The sequence below is a fragment of the Petromyzon marinus genome, chromosome 14 (genome assembly GCF_048934315.1).
Source record: "Petromyzon marinus isolate PM22_M1 ecotype Great Lakes invasive population chromosome 14, UKy_Petmar_22M1.pri1.0, whole genome shotgun sequence".
NCBI classification, from domain to species: domain Eukaryota; kingdom Metazoa; phylum Chordata; class Hyperoartia; order Petromyzontiformes; family Petromyzontidae; genus Petromyzon; species Petromyzon marinus.
Genome location: NC_133680.1, coordinates 3,396,483 through 3,414,252, shown reverse-complemented (window position 1 = coordinate 3,414,252; position 17,770 = coordinate 3,396,483). Strand labels below are relative to the sequence as shown.

At 49.3% G+C, this 17,770-nt stretch overlaps 1 protein-coding gene across 5 annotated transcripts in view; it reads left to right on the top strand.

Annotated features, from left to right (window-relative positions):
- GRM8 (glutamate metabotropic receptor 8) overlaps positions 1-17,770 on the top strand; it is a 132,782-nt gene that overhangs the window by 15,709 nt on the left and 99,303 nt on the right. For 4 of the 5 annotated variants that reach the window (XM_032954332.2, XM_032954329.2, XM_032954334.2 and 1 more), the window contains exons 2-3: positions 8,833-10,468; positions 16,863-17,079. In XM_032954332.2, the coding sequence (XP_032810223.1) occupies positions 9,824-10,468; positions 16,863-17,079 (862 nt within the window). In that variant the 5' untranslated portion in view covers positions 8,833-9,823. Of the gene's footprint in view, positions 1-7,678; positions 7,871-8,832; positions 10,469-16,862; positions 17,080-17,770 lie in introns of all 5 variants that reach the window. The other variant, XM_032954331.2, reaches the window with a different exon arrangement.

Sequence of the window (17,770 nt, the reverse complement as noted above, 5' to 3'; positions counted from 1 at the left end):
AGCCCAACGACGTGGCTTATCCTGTGGCATGCTGTCAAACCTAATGGTTGAAAATGGTGTGGCGACCCTCACACTGATGATGTCTTATCGGCGAAAGTGCCCCCCCCCTCCCCTCTGAAAATGAGGGAACAACACTGGTATAGGCGGTTCCACCAGCCCAGCAGTGGCGTAAGCAAGCAATTGCAGGGCTGCTACACATCTACCGCTTACACAACGCACTTCTCCCCTTGCAAGAGAGACTTTTGGTGGTTTTCCAACCGTCTGTTTTTTTTTAAACGAAGCATATGCAGCTTGTTGGCTGGACAGCGCCCGGAGGCCGGCGGCTTTGCCGCAGCTGCGTGAAGGGGTCCGACTGCCCCGATTCGCTGTACTCGAGGGGACGGCCCTGCTTGTGGATTCCTGCGGCCCGCCCCGCCAGCGAACCAGACGATTCTGCTTTACGTTTCACCACCGCGATGTTTAAAACAATCGTATTCGATTTTTTTGGCAGAGGGTTCGCGGCAAATACAATGATGCGCGAGTGCTGAGGAATCCATTGAGATTTTTGCACCGAATTCGCGGTCGACCGCACGTAAAATAGGCCAGCGTCGTTCTGGGATATTTTCATTTCGCAACGGCTCACTTTGTATCCTCGTTTACACCCTCCCCCGCACCCCTACGTCCCATCCGAGGGTCCACCACCCTTGCAGAGAAGAGATATGTAACTCAATGGGCCCTATACCCCGCTGCGAACAAAAACAAACTCAAGCAAATGACTCCTCTGCGTTCCGACCACACTGAGCACAGCTGTTGATCGCGGTGCTGCTTTTAGACAGACAGAAATGGGGCGACGTTAAAATTGCATGAAGAGCGCTACTCCAACCCCGTTCCTCTGTAGCCTCGTCCGGTCACGTAGCAGGATAATTTTTTCTTCTTGTAAACGACATTGCAGCGCACATTGCTTTGCTGTCTAACCACCACCCCACCACCGTTCAACCAACCACCCACTCACCCTCCCCTCCCTCCCTCCCTCCCTCTCCCTCCCCCATCCCACTCCTCGCCAACCAGGCTCCCGTGGAGTGTGTGACTTCACAGTTTATTACCTGCAGTTTTAAACGTGGGGATTTCAGAAGAAGCCAACCAAGTGTGCCAGTAATTATTTCAAGATTTTTTTTTTCATGAACGCCCTTTCCTTTGTCCGGGGGGGGGGGGGGGGTTGTGAAGAAAATGCGTCAGACGCAGCCTCTCACATCCACATATCTCTCGCCTCGCTCTCTCAAAGGCACATCTCACCTCGTGTAGCCTGAACAGACCGTTGGGGCAAGTGCTGTTAGCGGCACCCATGAAAGCCAACACGGCAGACGATGCGGTGGAGTGGCCAGAACCGCGCCCGGCCGCCTTTGTCTCCCCAGTGTTTACACACCGCATCAGGTACTAAATTGAGGCTTAGCCGACCGAGGGGATGCCCAGGGCCGGTTTAGCTGTTGTCGCTGGTGTTGGTCGTGAGTGGCAATTGAACTCGGGTCGCCGGGTTCGTAGCACAGCGTGCGGCTTACCGATGCACCACCGCTCCCCACGCACGAATGATTGAATGCGAGGGACGCGATGTAATATCTGGAATGTCCTTACATTAGAGCTGTTTGAAGTAGGCGATATTGTGAGTAAAGCTATAGATCTACCATCGCCTGGACAAACGTCGCCCCCTCGCCCCCTCACCACGCATCAACACTGCTCGGAGCAGAGCATCAGCCCAGGCTGCTGCTGCTGCTGCTGCTCCGTCAGTGAACCGCGGCTACAGCAGGCGCATGACCGCAACTCCACGTGGTTCATTCACCGTGTAACAAAAATAATTATTTTGTTCCTGGGTAATAAGTGTAATTTCCTAATTCCTTATGCCTCATAAGTACAGAAAATGACTATTATTCCCCACAACCTTTGCTTTTGTGACCAGTACATTGATATTTTGAAATGTACCTATTTTCAATGAGAAAACGTGGTGTGCATTTGTGTCATTCCTTCACATAAAGTCCTGGTCACAAAAGCAAAGTTTCTGGGGAATAATAGCCATTTTCTATACTTTTGAGGCATAAGCAGTTAGAAAATAACACTTACTACCCAGAAACAAAAATCGTGTTGCATAGTGAAGCATTAACGATGGCGCTTGCCACTCCGCTACTTTGCGCCCACCCACGTAAAATATTGGAAGATAAATAAGGGTTTGAGCCTGGTTGGTAGTTGTATGGAAGACTGCCTGAGAATACCAGGAAAAATAGAAAACTAAATAAAATATGTTTTTATTTAACCAGGTTAAGCCCGCTGAGCTATATAGCTCCTTTTTCCGAAGCCACCGGGTCACAAACGATTGCTCAACGAAGTGGCTTATCGTCGTGTGGAAAATTATAGAAGCCAAATACTCGAATCGGTTTGGACTGTGAGGGAGGTGGCCAAGGGATGGCAGCTCAGAAATGGGTATTCTTGAATCTATCTGTGCGGGGTGTGCATCGCCTCCTCGTACACTATTGGATTGGGTTTTTTTTTTTTTATCGCGGTTCTCTGCTTACCTTTCACATTTGCCAAACAACTCCTGAGCGTAATTGGGCCGAACGTGTTAAGTTTGTCGCGAGGTTCGACGCGCCGCTCTTCTTCCGGGTGAACACCGCGTCGTCCACCAGCATTGCACGCGTGTCCCACGGCCTCTTGAAAGTGACGGGACGTATTGTTATTGCTGTCGCACGCAAACAAAAATGCCACACACACACGGAGTGAAACACCGGTGTGTACGTTGAACTTCGTTCGCACCGTACGTAGCCAAACGTGCTTTTCGGAGCTGTAGAGTGGGGAGGTAAAAAGTAAAACACAACCACAAGTTCTAAAGAAATTAGTTTGTTACAGCAAAGTCAAAGCTGTCCCTCCCCTCTGCTTGAGGTAACTCCACCCCAGTAGCATGACGAGCGTGGGGGCAAGCAGGGGGTGCCCTGCCCCCCCTACCCCTGGTGGCGAAAGCTACGAGTTGGGCCCCCCTTGATAACCAGAATGAGATTTGTTTTCAACGACGGTGTCAAAGAAGATGGATGGAGTGCACCGACAGAGTTGTATCTTCGAGGTCGTTAGCGCAACGATTTGATTAAGCAAGTTGGAGCCGCGCCATACAGCCTAGGTACTGGACGAGTGTGCGAGACGAAGCAAACATTAGGGCCCCACCTGACCGATTGAGCTGACAATTTAGCTCCTACGCCACAGTTCCACCCTGGTTGACTTTGGGAGCAGAAAGGACAGGGTCCATCCTCTGCGTGTTTATTTGGCCATTACACATATCCTTATTCACAGATTCCCCGTCTCAACGCTCGCCGCCTGAAACTAGAGAGGGCTCGGCTCCTTTCACCGCAGTGGGCATCCTGAAATCTGAGTCACTATGCCATGGCAGCTATGCTGGTAATGTGCACCGTCTACCGCCGCTGCCACTGATGCACCTCGGACGCTCTATGTAGACATCCGTGAGTGACTGATGGAAATTCTAATGATGTTCTGTAAGGGATGGAAAGCTGAAATTCTGCACGAATATAATGGAGCCTACCGTGATTTATGACTGAAATCTATAAATGCCAAGGAGCCCGATCATTAGAAGGAAAAATAAACCATGCGTTGTCCGGAAAACCACAAGTATTTAACAACACACGGACACGTGCACGAACAGCACTCTGACTCGTGCATTGTGGGAAGAAAAAAAAGCAGCAACAGTTGTGGAACTACATCGTGGCCCTCTTGTATTAGGTCACCATCAATTCGATTAAATGTGACCGACTCACAGCAGCAACAGCAGAGACACAGAGAGACAACCACAGACTGGTTTCATCCCCATCAGTACAAGATAGTCACCAATGCTCACTGCTGCAAACACTGCCTCTAACAATCAGATCAATAAAAAAAGGCCAAAACTTGCAATTGTGGGCACTCCAAAATTGTTAGAGGGTGGGGGAACATTTTTTTTACATTTTATTCTCAAACCTAGTTCGACCAAAGTTTGCATCTACATATTTTGAAGGGTACTTACATCCAAATGACACATAATAATGTATTACAACCACTCATCATTTCAAAAACGTGCAGTTATTGTTGCCAGAGTGTGACGCTCAAGGCAAAAGAAAGAGCTGGCAACGTTCACAACCTGTAACTACTCTTATATGCAAGCAGCACTTAGCATGGCATAGATCGTTTTGTTGCGAGTGGTTCCCTGAAGTGAGTAGGAGCTGACGGTGGTGGTTGTGGCTCTGTGTTGGGCAGGCGATAAAGTCCGCCTCGGGTTTTCCGGTTTCGGGTGATGATGCGTCGTGTAGGTGTGCTCATTGGTCATTAACACCCATACCCGATATGTGGTGGTCGTGGTGGTGATGATGATGATGATGATACCAACAATGCGTAAGCTCGTCTACTGGTGTTATTGGCAAACGATGAAGCTACTGCCGGAATGTCCCGGTTTCAATTTTGGGTCTCTATGTGGAGTCTGTGGGACCGTTCGAGTCTAACCAATCTCTACTGTACACGACATTTTTGGAGCCTCTATGTACAGTGAGGGAAAAAAAGTAATTAATCTCCTGCTGATTTTGTACGTTTGCCCACTGACAAAGAAATGATCGGTCTATCATTTTAATGGTAGGTTTATTTGAACAGTGAGAGACAGAATAACAACAAAAATCCAGAAAAACGCATGTCAGAAATGTTACAAATTGATTTGCATTTTAATGAGGGAAATAAGTATTTGACCCCTCTGCAAAACATGACTTAGTACTTGGTGGCAAAACCCTTGTTGGCAATCACAGAGGTCAGACGTTTCTTGTAGTTGGCCACCAGGTTTACACACATCTCAGGAGGGATTTTGGCCCACTCCTCTTTGCAGATCTTCTCCAAGTCATTAAGGTTTAGAAGCTGACGTTTGGCAACTCGAACCTTCAGCTCCCTCCACAGATTTCCTATGGGATTAAGGTCTAGAGACTGGCTAGGCCACTCCAGGACCTTAATGTGCTTCTTCCTGAACCACTCCTTTGTTGCATTGGCCGTGTGTTTTGGGTCATTGTCGTGCCGGAATACCCATCCACGACCCATTTTCCATGCCCTGGCTGAGGGAAGGAGGTTCTCACCCAGGATTTGACGACATATGGCCCCGTCCATCGTCCCTTTGATGCGGTGAAGTTATCCTGTCCCCTTAGCAGAAAAAACACCCCCAAAGCATAATGTTTCCACCTCCATGTTTGACGGTGGGGATGGTGTTCTTGGGGTCATAGGCAGCATTCCTCCTCCTCCAAACACGTCGAGTTGAGTTGATGCCAAAGAGCTCCATTTTGGTCTCATCTGACCACAACACTTTCACCCAGTTGTCCTCTGAATCATTCAGATGTTCATTGGCAAACTTCAGACGGGCATGTATATGTGCTTTCTTGAGCAGGGGACCTTTCAGGCGCTGCAGGATTTCATTCCTTCACGGCGTAGTGTGTTACCAATTGTTTTCTTGGTGACTATGGTCCCAGATGCCTTGAGATCATTGACAAGATCCTTCCGTGTAGTTCTGGGCTGATTCCTCACCGTTCTCATGATCATTGCAACTCCACGAGGTGAGATCTTGCATGGAGCCCCAGGCCAAGGGAGATTGACAGTTCTTTTGTATTTCTTCCATTTGCGAATAATCGCACCAACTGTTGTCACCTTCTCACCAAGCTGCTTGGCAATGGTCTTGTAGCCCATTCCAGCCTTGTGTAGGTCTACAATCTTGTCCCTGACATCCTTGGAGAGCTCTTTGGTCTTGGCCATGGTGGAGAGTTTGGAATCTGATTGATTGATTGCTTTTGTGGACAGATGCCTTTTATACAGGTAATAAGCTGAGATTAAGAGCACTCCCTTTAAGAGTGTGCTCCTTATCTCAGTTCGTTACCTGTATAAAAGACACCTCGGAGCCAGAAATCTTTCTGATTGAGAGGGGGTCAAATACTTATTTCCCTCATTAAAATGCCAATCAATTTATAACATTTTTGACATGCGTTTTTCTCGATTGTTTTGTTGGTATTCTGTCTCTCACTGTTCAAATAAACCTGCCATTAAAATTTTAGACTGATCATTTCTTTGTCAGTGGACAAACGTACAAAATCACTGTAGGTCTATGAATCTCCGAGCGAGTTTATGGGTCTCTATGGTGGTCTATGAATCGTTGTGCGAGTTTATAGGCCTCTATGTGAAAAATCCCGGATGATGAAGTCCCTGCCAGCGCATTCCAGTTTCTGAAAAACTCCACCATCCGCACGCTATTGCCAGAGATCGGGAAACCCCGAGGTCGACTTCGTTGCCTGGAACCACGAGCTGCCATTGGGAGCTTGTTACCAGCCTCACACAGCAGAGCAGTGGGCGATAGAGAAGAGGCCATCTGCTCCGCGATTCTGGGTGGGATAATGAGCCTTTCCCAAGATCTCCAGATGTTGTGGTGCCACGGTGGTGAGATGTTGACTCCCTCTCCTGGTATGCAGGAGGTCGTGGGTTCGATCCCGACCCTGACGCCTGCTGTATATTTGGAGTTTGCGTGCTCTCTCTCCTCGTGGTCGCGTGGATTTTTCTCCGGGTTTTTCCCTCCACATTTAAAATCAACATACGTTTAGGATAGTTGCCTGCTATAAATAGCCACATGGTAAGGCACTTCGTTGGGCTATCGTTTATGTCCAGGTTGCTTCTGAAAAGGAGATATATAACTCAGTGGGCCTTACCTGGTAAGATTTAACAAACATGTTTAGGGTTTAAGTTTAAATATTTTAACTCCAAGCCAAACCCTATAACTTTATTCCCTATACCAAAACATTAATCGCCCATCCCTCCCCATTATTATTATTATTGCATAGTGAAATATTATAATTAAGAGACAGATGGGTTATCACAGTTTTGATATTACATTGAGCAGCATATATGTATATAAATGCTGAAATAACGATAAACCAAAGATCAAAACACAGAACCAAATGTTTGGTGTACAACCCACAGTCATGCGCCGTTGTCCATCCCGCAGCCTTTAACCCATCGCCAGGAGGATATTCGCGCAAGATGCAAAGCTGCAGAGATAGCCTGCAGCTCACGAAACTGTGCAGGGAGGCGAAAAGAGGAGGGGATGGGTCACCGTTTAATGTGAATGCATCTCCAAGGCCCGTGCAAGTTACACTGCGCGTGCGTCTAGCGGAGGCGATAAATTAATTCCCGCGAGAAGGGGGCCGATGGTGCGCCAACGACAGAGGCGCGCGCGACACACACGCACGCGCGCGACACACACGCACGCGCGCGACACACACGCACGCGCGCGACACACACGCGCGCGGCGATCGGCACGCGGTAGTGGGCCTCGGAGCTCAACCTGCGAGCCACCTTCCACCCAGCCCCCCGACCCCACCCCCTATCCTTAGCCCTCTGCTTCGGCCTGCAGCAAACGCAGATAACTAAATAAATAAACCCACCCGGGCTACTCATAAATACATTCATGTTGACTGCAGCAACACATTTTTTATATATTTTTTTTTATTCCAGGGGCTGAAGATTTATAGGTTATGAAAAAAAGAGCGTATGAATAATGACCCTCACGCTGCAATAATTTAGCGTAAACTTGTAGCTGGGTACCAATCTAACAATATATATACGGACCGTCTTGGGATAATATATTCGTCTTACTAATTTGCAGCGTGGAGTGGAGGTGTACGGTGGTGAGCGTGCTCCGCCAACGACCCTGGCAACCGGAATTGAGTCCCGTACACGGCTGACATCAGTGGCGAGTGCTATCTGAGCCGGTGTCGGCCGACTGGGCCCGCTTTCAGCGTGGTGACATGCGTGCGCTGTGAGCCCTTTCATCCCGAGTGTGGACTGTCAAGGGGCCGTAAGCGCAATTCCTTGACACATTTGCATTGCTATTTACATTTCGCTGGCACGCTTCGAGCCCCTGGGTCGACTTGACACGCGTGGAGTGGCAAAAAATGACGAGGAACAACGGGGCACGTGAAACTTCTGACATTAAGCATCCGTCGAGCGGCATGGAAATACACTGGGGGGAAATGCCACCATTAACATAACCATAATGTGCCACGCTTGCAGGGATATTAATGTCGAAAACCCCCGCAAGCTGAGCATGTCGTAACATTTTACAAGATTTATATTGACGTTCCGTTTCCGTTCAACTCTGACTGATGTCATGCGTATGAGCGCGGTATTATCGACCTTGCTGTTTAAATAGCATGAATGGGGGGGTGGAGGGGTGGGGATGGCTCTGCGACTTTCCTGACGAACTTACACATCCCCAGCTGGCGGTTTCGTTCCGATTTCGCGCACGTGCGCACTGGCGGTCACAATTTGCCTAGGGAAGAGCCTCGCAGAGTCTCGAGACGTTTTCGGAATGGCTCCGCATTGAAATGTTTGACCCGCTCCACAAATGAGAGTTTGGCTTCACGTGCAAGGAAAGTCGGGCAGACCGGACAAACCCCCACCCGAACCCGGAAGGTAACGCAGCGCTGGAACCGATCGATTTAGAAATAATTTGTAAGCCTGTTGCTTAACCAACTCGTAGCGCACGCCTATATTCTCCCAGTAATAACAACTCTCCACCTGGGTGGCTTCAAAGATGCATCCAGATTGGGCACATTCGAGGCCATTTGGGCTTTACCAAAGCGAGTGTGGACCTGGGTATGCCGCAACGCATTCATTACAAATAAAAACAAAATCTCAACCACCCACACAAAGGAACAATCCTGTCCCCATCCGCACCCCGGCATTCGTGGGTCCTTCACGCGATTAATCACAGGGCCTCGTGTCTTGCTGTTGTTGTGGTCGTCATCATCGTGCCAGGCGCAGACAAGAGGCTGGGAACAGGAGCCCCGGTGAGCCGCGACGAAGCGATCGTTACAACGGGGCGCCGTCGCTGTGTCTAAGAGAGAGAGGCCGTTTGCCATCCGTTTCTGGCGGCTCCGGCTGTAAGCGAGCCGGGAGATAGGCGCCACTCCATCTCCGCTGTCCAGGAGCCCGCGGACGTACAGACGGAAGACATCGACCCGAAGAGTTCTGAACGTTCCCTCCCTCCCTCTCTCTGCGTCTCTCTCTATCTGGCAGCGCTTTTTAGCCTAGCTGGCGAATGGCTTAATTATGCATCTGGTATCAACGCGCATTCGCCCAGCGATCTCACGCTGGGTGCTTTCCCAATTTGGAAGAATTTGTTGAGTGTTTAAAATAATATACGTATATATTTACACTGTATAGGTAATCAAATTCGGTTCCCAAGAGAATATCGGTACCACTTCTTAAGGGTTGGAATAATTTAAAACGTTTGTTAAAAAAAAGTTAACGAGCACGCATTGAATGTTTGAAACAATGTTAGCACACCGTGGCCAGTATTAAAAGTTGCCGCACAGCATGCTCCCATTTTAAGGGCACGAATGCCACTGCCTTCCTTCTCCTGCAATCCGTCTTTTCTCTTTTTTTCGGTGCTGAAATGATAGCCGTTTGCGGACGAAGTGAGAATATAAAACGTGGCTGACCCCCAGGGCTCACGTGCCTTAACCCCCCCCCCCCCCCACCTTGAGACATGGAGACGTAGGCACATTAAGAGCGAAAACAAAACAAAATAAAAGCTACAAACTAAAAATATATACGAGGAGCCAAAGACTTGAAGGTGCAGGGACGCAGGGAAGCGGCGTGATTTATACACACGGCCAGCCCGAGATAGCTTTAGAGTGGCGAGGGAAGAAGTGATTCTCGAAGCCATTTGCAAAGAGACAGCACGAGTCGCGCTGAGTGAGAGGGCGGGCGATCGAGGGGCAGTGTCGGAGGGAGCGGTGGGGCCATGCCACCCCCCAGTGGCAGGCGGAGATGGGTCATCGTGAGACCCTCGACCTCTGCCACCCTGCGACTAAAGCCCCTTCCGGGCGCACGGACCCCCGCGGGAACGCTGACAAACGCGACGGCCGCCGCCTCTCCCGTAACGACGGCGGCGGCGGCGGCGCTGCTGCTGCTGCTGCTGTCGACTGCGATCCTGACGGCGACGGCCCTCGGACCCGGCGGGACGTCCCAGGAGCAGCGAGTCCTGGCGCACTCGATCCGCCTCGACGGGGACATCACGCTGGGCGCGCTCTTCCCCGTGCACGCGCGGGGCGACCGCGGTGCCATGTGCGGCGCCCTGAAGATGGAGAAGGGCATCCACCGGCTGGAGGCGATGCTCTACGCCCTCGACACCATCAACGCCGACCCGCGCATCCTGCCCAACGTGACGCTTGGCGCGCGCGTGCTGGACACGTGCTCGCGCGACACCTACGCGCTCGAGCAGTCGCTCACCTTCGTGCAGGCGCTCATCGAGAAGGACACGGCGGACGTGCGGTGCACCAACAATGCGCAGCCGATCTTCGCCAAGCCCGAGAAGGTGGTGGGCGTCATCGGCGCCGCTGGCAGCTCCGTGTCCATCATGGTCGCCAACATCCTGCGCCTCTTCAAGGTCGGTGGTAGTTGTGGTGGTTGTGGTGGTGGTGGTTGTGGTGGTTGGTTGTGGGTGGTGGCTGTGGTGGTAGTGGTGGATGTGGTCGTGGTAATGGTGGTTGTGGTGGTGGTGGTGTGGCGAGCCGAGTTCGATTCCCGCTCACGGCCAACACCAGTGACTATTATCTGAACGGGTCCTTGGCCTCCCCTTGGTCGACTCGGCCTCAAATGAATACCTGGTGCGGTGCGACAACATCACCACTGGGGAGACAAAGGCGGCCTGGCGTGGTGCTGGCCACTCACCACCTCGTGTGCCGTGCCAGTCTTCATAAGTGCTCGTTAAGAGCACTTGCACCAACAGTGTGTTAAGGCTATACGGGGGATATTTGCCTTTACCTTCAGTGGTGGTTGTGGTGGCTGTAGTGGCTGTGGTGGCGTTGTGGCCGGGTCTGGTCGGGTCTGGCCACCGCTGGCCACCGCTGGCCACCCCCGCCCAGGTAGTGGAGATTCTAGAGCACAGTAAACATGGGATTTTGTTGTCACCTCTGAAGTGCCAAAGTGCAGGACCATTTCGAGGGGAGGGCTGCTGGATGAGGGCCTCCCCCATCCAGCAGTGGATTGACAAAAGGCTGTGCGCATAAGATGACCACCCTTGCCAGGTGAGGCTGATTGCGTCCAGGATGACCATGAGAATGTCATCATTGAATCTGTATGTTGTTTTTTTTTATCCCAGGTTGTTCGAACGTGTCGAGGATGGTTGTTGCACCGGAAAACGGGAGATCGTTAATCGATGTTCGGTCGCCGGGTTGATTGCATTAGTCGTGATTTCTCACTGAACAGAGTGGGCCACGTGAAGGCTGCAGTTTTCCACTCCAAGTAAATGAATTGCTGTTGCTCTACATCAACAACAGCGATAGGAAGAAGAAGCGAGCACAGCACAGCACTACGGTAAACGTGTCAGGGAGCAGACGTCACAGGCCTTCCCCACCCCGTGTCCACCCTGTGTCCACCCTGTGTCCACCCTGTGTCCCCCTCTCTCTCGTCGCTTTATCCGCGAGCGTGCGTGCTGGGTGTAAATTCCCTCCGACACGCGGGGCCGAATCCGGTAACGCTAGCTCGCGTGACCCGGCCCGCCGCAGCATCGCTCAAGCTTACGATTAAAAAAAAATATACACACTACAAAATAAAGGAGGGGGTGTTTTTTGGTTACATCATGGAAATATACATATGTCGTCAATAACCCGCCACCACTACCCGACACAGCCAATTAGTAAGGTTTGTCACGTAAACAAAACGTTGCAATTAGTTACTGCTCCAGCATACCGGTGCGTTGGAGAGCAAATAACTACATTTACAATTCGAGTACGAAGTTTTGCTGGCGATTACAACAACGAGCTTCATCAGCTTCATCAGGCGGTAGCCAGAAATGTGAAAAAGTCTTCCTGTTTTGGTCTTAATTAGAGGAATAAAGTGATGTCATCACTGTGAGTCTTGCTATATTTATGCGATCTAACCAAAAAAAACTTTATGGATATTGGGCACGAAAGCCTACGTGTTGAACTGACTATATGCAGTGTACACAATTTGATTTTTATTTTACCATGTAAGGCCCACTGAGCTATACAACTCTTTTTCAGAAGCGACCTGGCCACAAATGATAGCTCAACGAAGTGGCTTACCACGTGGAAATTTATAGCAGCCAAATACTCTTCTAAATGTGGAGCAAATAAACAGAGGACCCGGAGAAAAATCCACGCCACCACGGGAAGAACACGCAAACTCGAAATATACAGCAGGCGTTAGGGTCGGAATCGAACCCACGATCTCCCGCATACCAGGTGATGGAGTGAACATCTCGCCACCGTGGCTCCACAAACAAAAACGGCTCTCAGTGCAGTGGCGGATCCGAGTAACGGGAGGCGACTACCCACCCACTCACCCTTTAGACCACGCACTTTGGGATTTAATTTAGATTTCCCAGAGAAAATACTTTGGATATTTAGTCTTTTTGGGGGTATTCAGCGCCCACATGGGAAGTTTCCTCTGCTTCAGCGGATTTGACCTAGTTATTAAAGTCAATTATATCACAGCCGCATGGGTGTGAAATCATTATATTCGCTGTCTTGTTCAGCATGTAGGTTTTGTAGTCACGTTACATCTGGGAGGTAGGTGGATGCTAATTTACATTGTTTTGCCTCTTTCATGCATTTCCTGTTCCAAATACACCCCTGCGTTACATCTCTATTACATCTCTTTTGGATGCATCTCTTAAATCTATGTTCTGAATATTCAATTATACATCTTATATGTGTGCTATGAAGAAGATCCATTGCCAGAAATATCATCTACCAAATGTTTTTTTCATTATCCCTTTGGGCCAGAGCTATTTATGAATGTGTTGATTTTTGTTATTGTTTATACTTGTGCACCATTGCCAATGCAGTATCAGGGAATTTGCCTTTGCACGTGTTCTGAATACATCTCTGCCTCTGTGTCATATCTCTCCGCTGCCTGCGCGCGTCTCTGCCATCTTCACTCTCACAGCGCATATCCATCCAATTTCTGTCTTCTGATTATGTCGATGGCTCGCAGCTCTCAACGCTGTTACTCAGTCAAGCCCTCAATGCCAAGCATTAGTGCACCATTAGCGCGCAGCGTCCGAACTAGGGGGCCTTGAGGTTATACAATATATGAGCAGCAACCTCTCGCGAGCCAGTAATGAGCCATTCAGCTGCCAGTGTCCTGCCAACTCAGCCTCATCGATTTTGCACGGTTGGCTACGTACGGCGCAAAAGAAGTTCTACGTACGTACAACTATCTTCTTGGTTCTTTCGGTAAAGTCACCACGTAGAATGGAAATAAAATAATAAAAATAAAACATGATAAAATAAAATTCTCACGACGTTTCGGCCACAACACAAGTAGCCTTCTTCAGGTGAATGAACAGGACTGTCCAGAAGACAGCGCTTGAGTGAACATTGCTAAGCATGGGTCGCGTCTTTTAAGCTGTGTGGGGGGAATTAACATATGAATGAGCATGTCACCCAGCACCACCACCGGATCGGAGGAGGGTGGCGGCTGGGCAGACAGAAAAGGAAGGTCAAAGAGCAGCCAAGGTGCGCTGCTCTGTCCTGTGTTGCGTTGTAACTCTGTTATAAACTGGACTATTATACAGTGATTATTCAGGATTTTGGAGATCTTTTTTGTGATCCCCGCAATGTAGGCCAAGGTAAAACCCTGAATAAACACAAGATCCAGGTCCGATTCAACACAGTACATAAAATCCGTGATCTGGTTCCGTCTGTAAAATATGTGGTTCCAGACATACAGTACCCGGACGTTTACAAACTAAGTTGCCTCTGTAGTAGCAGCTACATTGGAGAAACCAAACGACATATCTCGGACCGCATCCGTGAACATAAAGCAGACTTGAAACACGGTAGGACTAACTCCTCAGCCGTGGCAGATCACTGTTATAATTCAGTGGGCTCATATGACATTGACTTCTCCAAGACGGAGGTTCTCTGCAAGCCATCCGGCTACCATGAGAGATTCGTTCATGAGGCCATCCACATATACAAACACAGAGACAATTTCAACCGAGAAGATGGATTATGGCTTAGTAACCATTGGAAAGATGTTATAAACCATTTCGGTTCTTAATTGATTGTATTTTACGGTGACCTTCAGACCGCAGTCCATTCGCTGGCACTGCCTCTTAATACCTTTCACACGTCGGTCAATGGTATGGTTTATAGCATGTGGTATAATAGTATAACATTGTAATGTTTAACATAATTCATAAGACTATATAGTATCGTAATTGTATATTGAATATACAGCAGTGTGGTATATAGTAGGGTTGATAGAATAAGACAGTGTAATGTTACAAGTCTAATACTTTATGGTCTAAAGTATAGGGTAGTGTATAGTAACGCATTGTATAATTCAAAGGTGGAATTTTGTCTATGGATATGATATTATACCATGTAGTTTAGATTGGAAGGCATAATATTATACTGTATAGTAGTCCAGTTTATAGCAGAGTAACAACGCAACACAGGACAGAGCAGCGCACCTTGGCTGCTCTTTGACCTTCCTTTTCTGTCTGCCCAGCCGCCACCCTCCTCCGATCCGGTGGCGGTGCTGGGTGACATGCTCATTCATATGTTAATTCCGCCCACACAGCTTAAAAGACGCGACCCATGCTTAGCAATGTTCACTCAAGCGCTGTCTTCTGGACAGTCCTGTTCATTCACCTGAAAAAGGCAACTTGTGTTGTGGCCGAAACGTCGTGAAAATTTTTATTTTATTATGTTTTATTTTTGTTATTTTATTTCCATTCTACGTGGTGACTTTACCGAAAGAACCAAGAAGATGAATCCGCCGCAGTCACGAAAGCTTTAAATCGAAAAATACGCACAACTAGTTAAAGATGGGTAAAAACATTTATAAAACCCTGCAGATTCCGTTAGACAATGCAGCGCCTGAGAATCCCCGGAGATCTCCTGCAGCGACTGGCGTTGCTGACGTTCAGAGGCCGCCCGCTGCCCGTGATTCACAATGCGAGCAGCGTACGAGCGTAATATGGGTGTCAAGATACGTGGATTTATGAATTCACATAGATTCTTAATCTCGCGATACTTTGCACCAAAATCGCGTGCGTGCGTGAGCATCGACGCCGTCGGAATCAAACGCGGAGTGCGTTATTTGGGGGGTTCACGGCGGACGACCCCAGCCGTTAGCGGCCGCTGTCCACACAGCGGTGTCTAAAAACAAATAACGACTCGATCAAATCGTGACCCTGAATCCTGTGAGGTTGGGAAAGAGGGTGGGGGGGGGAGGGGGCAATGGTTCACCCCCCCCCACCCCCGTCTCTGCTCCGTCATTGTAAAGGTAACACGGGCGCATCATATTCATATCAGGCGTCGCGTTGTTAATCACATTCAAATAACTACCAGAGCGTTCTCGCTTCGTAATTAGCGTGTAGCAATCTGAACCCGGGAATAATTAAAACACAAGCTCATTCGGGCGGCATGGAGACGCAGTCGTGCACAATCACGTGGCATGTGACGACGATGCAAATCACTCACGACAGCTGGCATTTCGACTCTGCACATCCAAGCGTAAACATTAATCTGGCCAAACGTCTTCGGTTGTTGTTATTAGGGCACGGCCAAGAAGCGGCTTTTGTAAACACGGCTTCGGCGTTTTATTTTAATGCTTTGTGTATTTACACGCGCCTCAAGACAGGAGCTCCGTTAAGACGCGCTTTGTCTCCGGGGTCGGATCACCGCTGCATCCGACTCGCTATCGCAAATCACATCAAATCAGCGTAACAGCTCTGCAACGTGCACTGAGGAGGATAGAACGGAGGGGCTCCGGCTTCCGAGTGATGCTCTACTGTTGTGAGGGATTGGCCCATACCTGTTTCCCGCACTGCGATTGATCGCAATGCACCTTGGCACCCCGACTCTCCTCACAAAGCAGGTTATGCTGCTTGTCTCCTCCGTCAATTTAATGTCCGTTACATTCATGCCTGTGCGGTCTGTTGTTCAGTCCCCGATAGTTAAATAATATTTCATTAATTCTATGTTTTTTTTAATATATATACACACACACGCAAAAAAGGTCATTGCTCTTGCATGGCAGACCCACCAAAGCGGGTTACACACTTCTGGCTGGGTTGGCATGGGGGAGGTGGCGCCACAAGCTATTTTTCAAATGCCAACTGTCGTTTGGGATGTGCGGGACATCAGCAGAGGGACCTGGGTGACTTAAGATTCGAAAGATTATCGGAGTTAAGTGTAAAGTGCCTGCGGCTGGGAGAGCCCAACAAAGGTACCCTTACAACATTAAATAAATTATAGTGTACAATATATTTCAAGGTCATTAAAATTGTGTACGAGTGCTTGATAAACTGCAAAGCTGGCTCTGGGCAGTGCATGGGAATAATTAAGTTTAATACCAGACCAATTTCAGTCCTGGTCTGACTTTTGTCAGTCCTGGAGCCCTTCATTGTAATCATTTTTACGGAGTTCTGCGTATTCAGCCTTTTGCTTCGCACCTCCACCTATTTGTAAAACTCTCTTCTTCATAAAAAAATGTATCAATTGTGGCATCAGACAATGTACGATCTGATTTCCAACCCTTTGCCCTCACTTCCAATGCATTGCCCATGATGACGCGAGTTATCTCGGCAAACAGTGTCCAAACGGTCAAATGTGCCCACATTGGTCGATGAGGTCAAGAGGATCGATGAGGTCACAAAAAGCATTTGGACCTTACATAAATCCAATCCGCGTTATTGTATTGTCACGCCGGCCTGTCACGCTCGTTCACCCCCCCGCTCACCCCCCCCACTCCCTGCCCCCGCTCTCCCACCCCCCCCCCCCCCCGGACGCGTCGTACAGATACCGCAGATCAGCTATGCTTCGACAGCGCCCGAGCTGAGCGACAACACGAGGTACGACTACTTCTCGCGGGTGGTGCCCCCGGACTCGTACCAGGCACAGGCCATGGTGGAGATCGTGAGCGCCCTGGGCTGGAACTACGTGAGCACCGTGGCCGCCAACGACAACTACGGCGAGAGCGGCATCGAGTACTTCTCCCGCTTCGCCCGCGACACCGGTGAGCTCGTGGGTAGCCAGCGACGCGCGGCGCTGCGTCGGGATAGGAGTGCTCTCGCCAATCCTTTTCGTCTTCTTCTTCTTCTTCCTTTCGTACGGCTGCTGACGCAGGTGCAGAGGCAATAACCTACAATTTCACATGCAGGTGGACAAGCCGGAGTGCTGTGCATCGCTGTGATGTCTTCTCCTTTGTATTTGTGGATCGGGGTTATTGCTGCATCATTATGCGTTAAACGGTCTGTTCCGGATGACCACAGTCGCACGCTACTAATGTAGAGTTGTTCATTTTTCATTAGCGCATCATGTATCCGCATCCGCCATGGTTTGTGCAGACGATGTGGTTTAGGGTGGACCATGAGCTTCGTGGAAGATCAAACCTAGGGAGCTTCTGTTTTGGGTTTTTCTCGGAGTGTATTTTTTACGGAGTTATGCGTATTCTCTTGTCAATAACGTCTGGCAAGCCAGCAGCGTTTGTTTGACAGGGCCTGTCCCCCGCTCATGAATTGCAATCAGAATCCTTATTTATCCTGGGGAAATCCGATAAGCTATGAAGCTCTTAGTCACAGATGTCCCGTCATTGAGACCAAGAAGAGCTTGCACTCACTCACTCACTCACACGCTTGTTTCATAAAGTATTCTGATTAATAATATTGGTCTGCAAAGCCAATAAGCAGATGGACTAAGATATATAT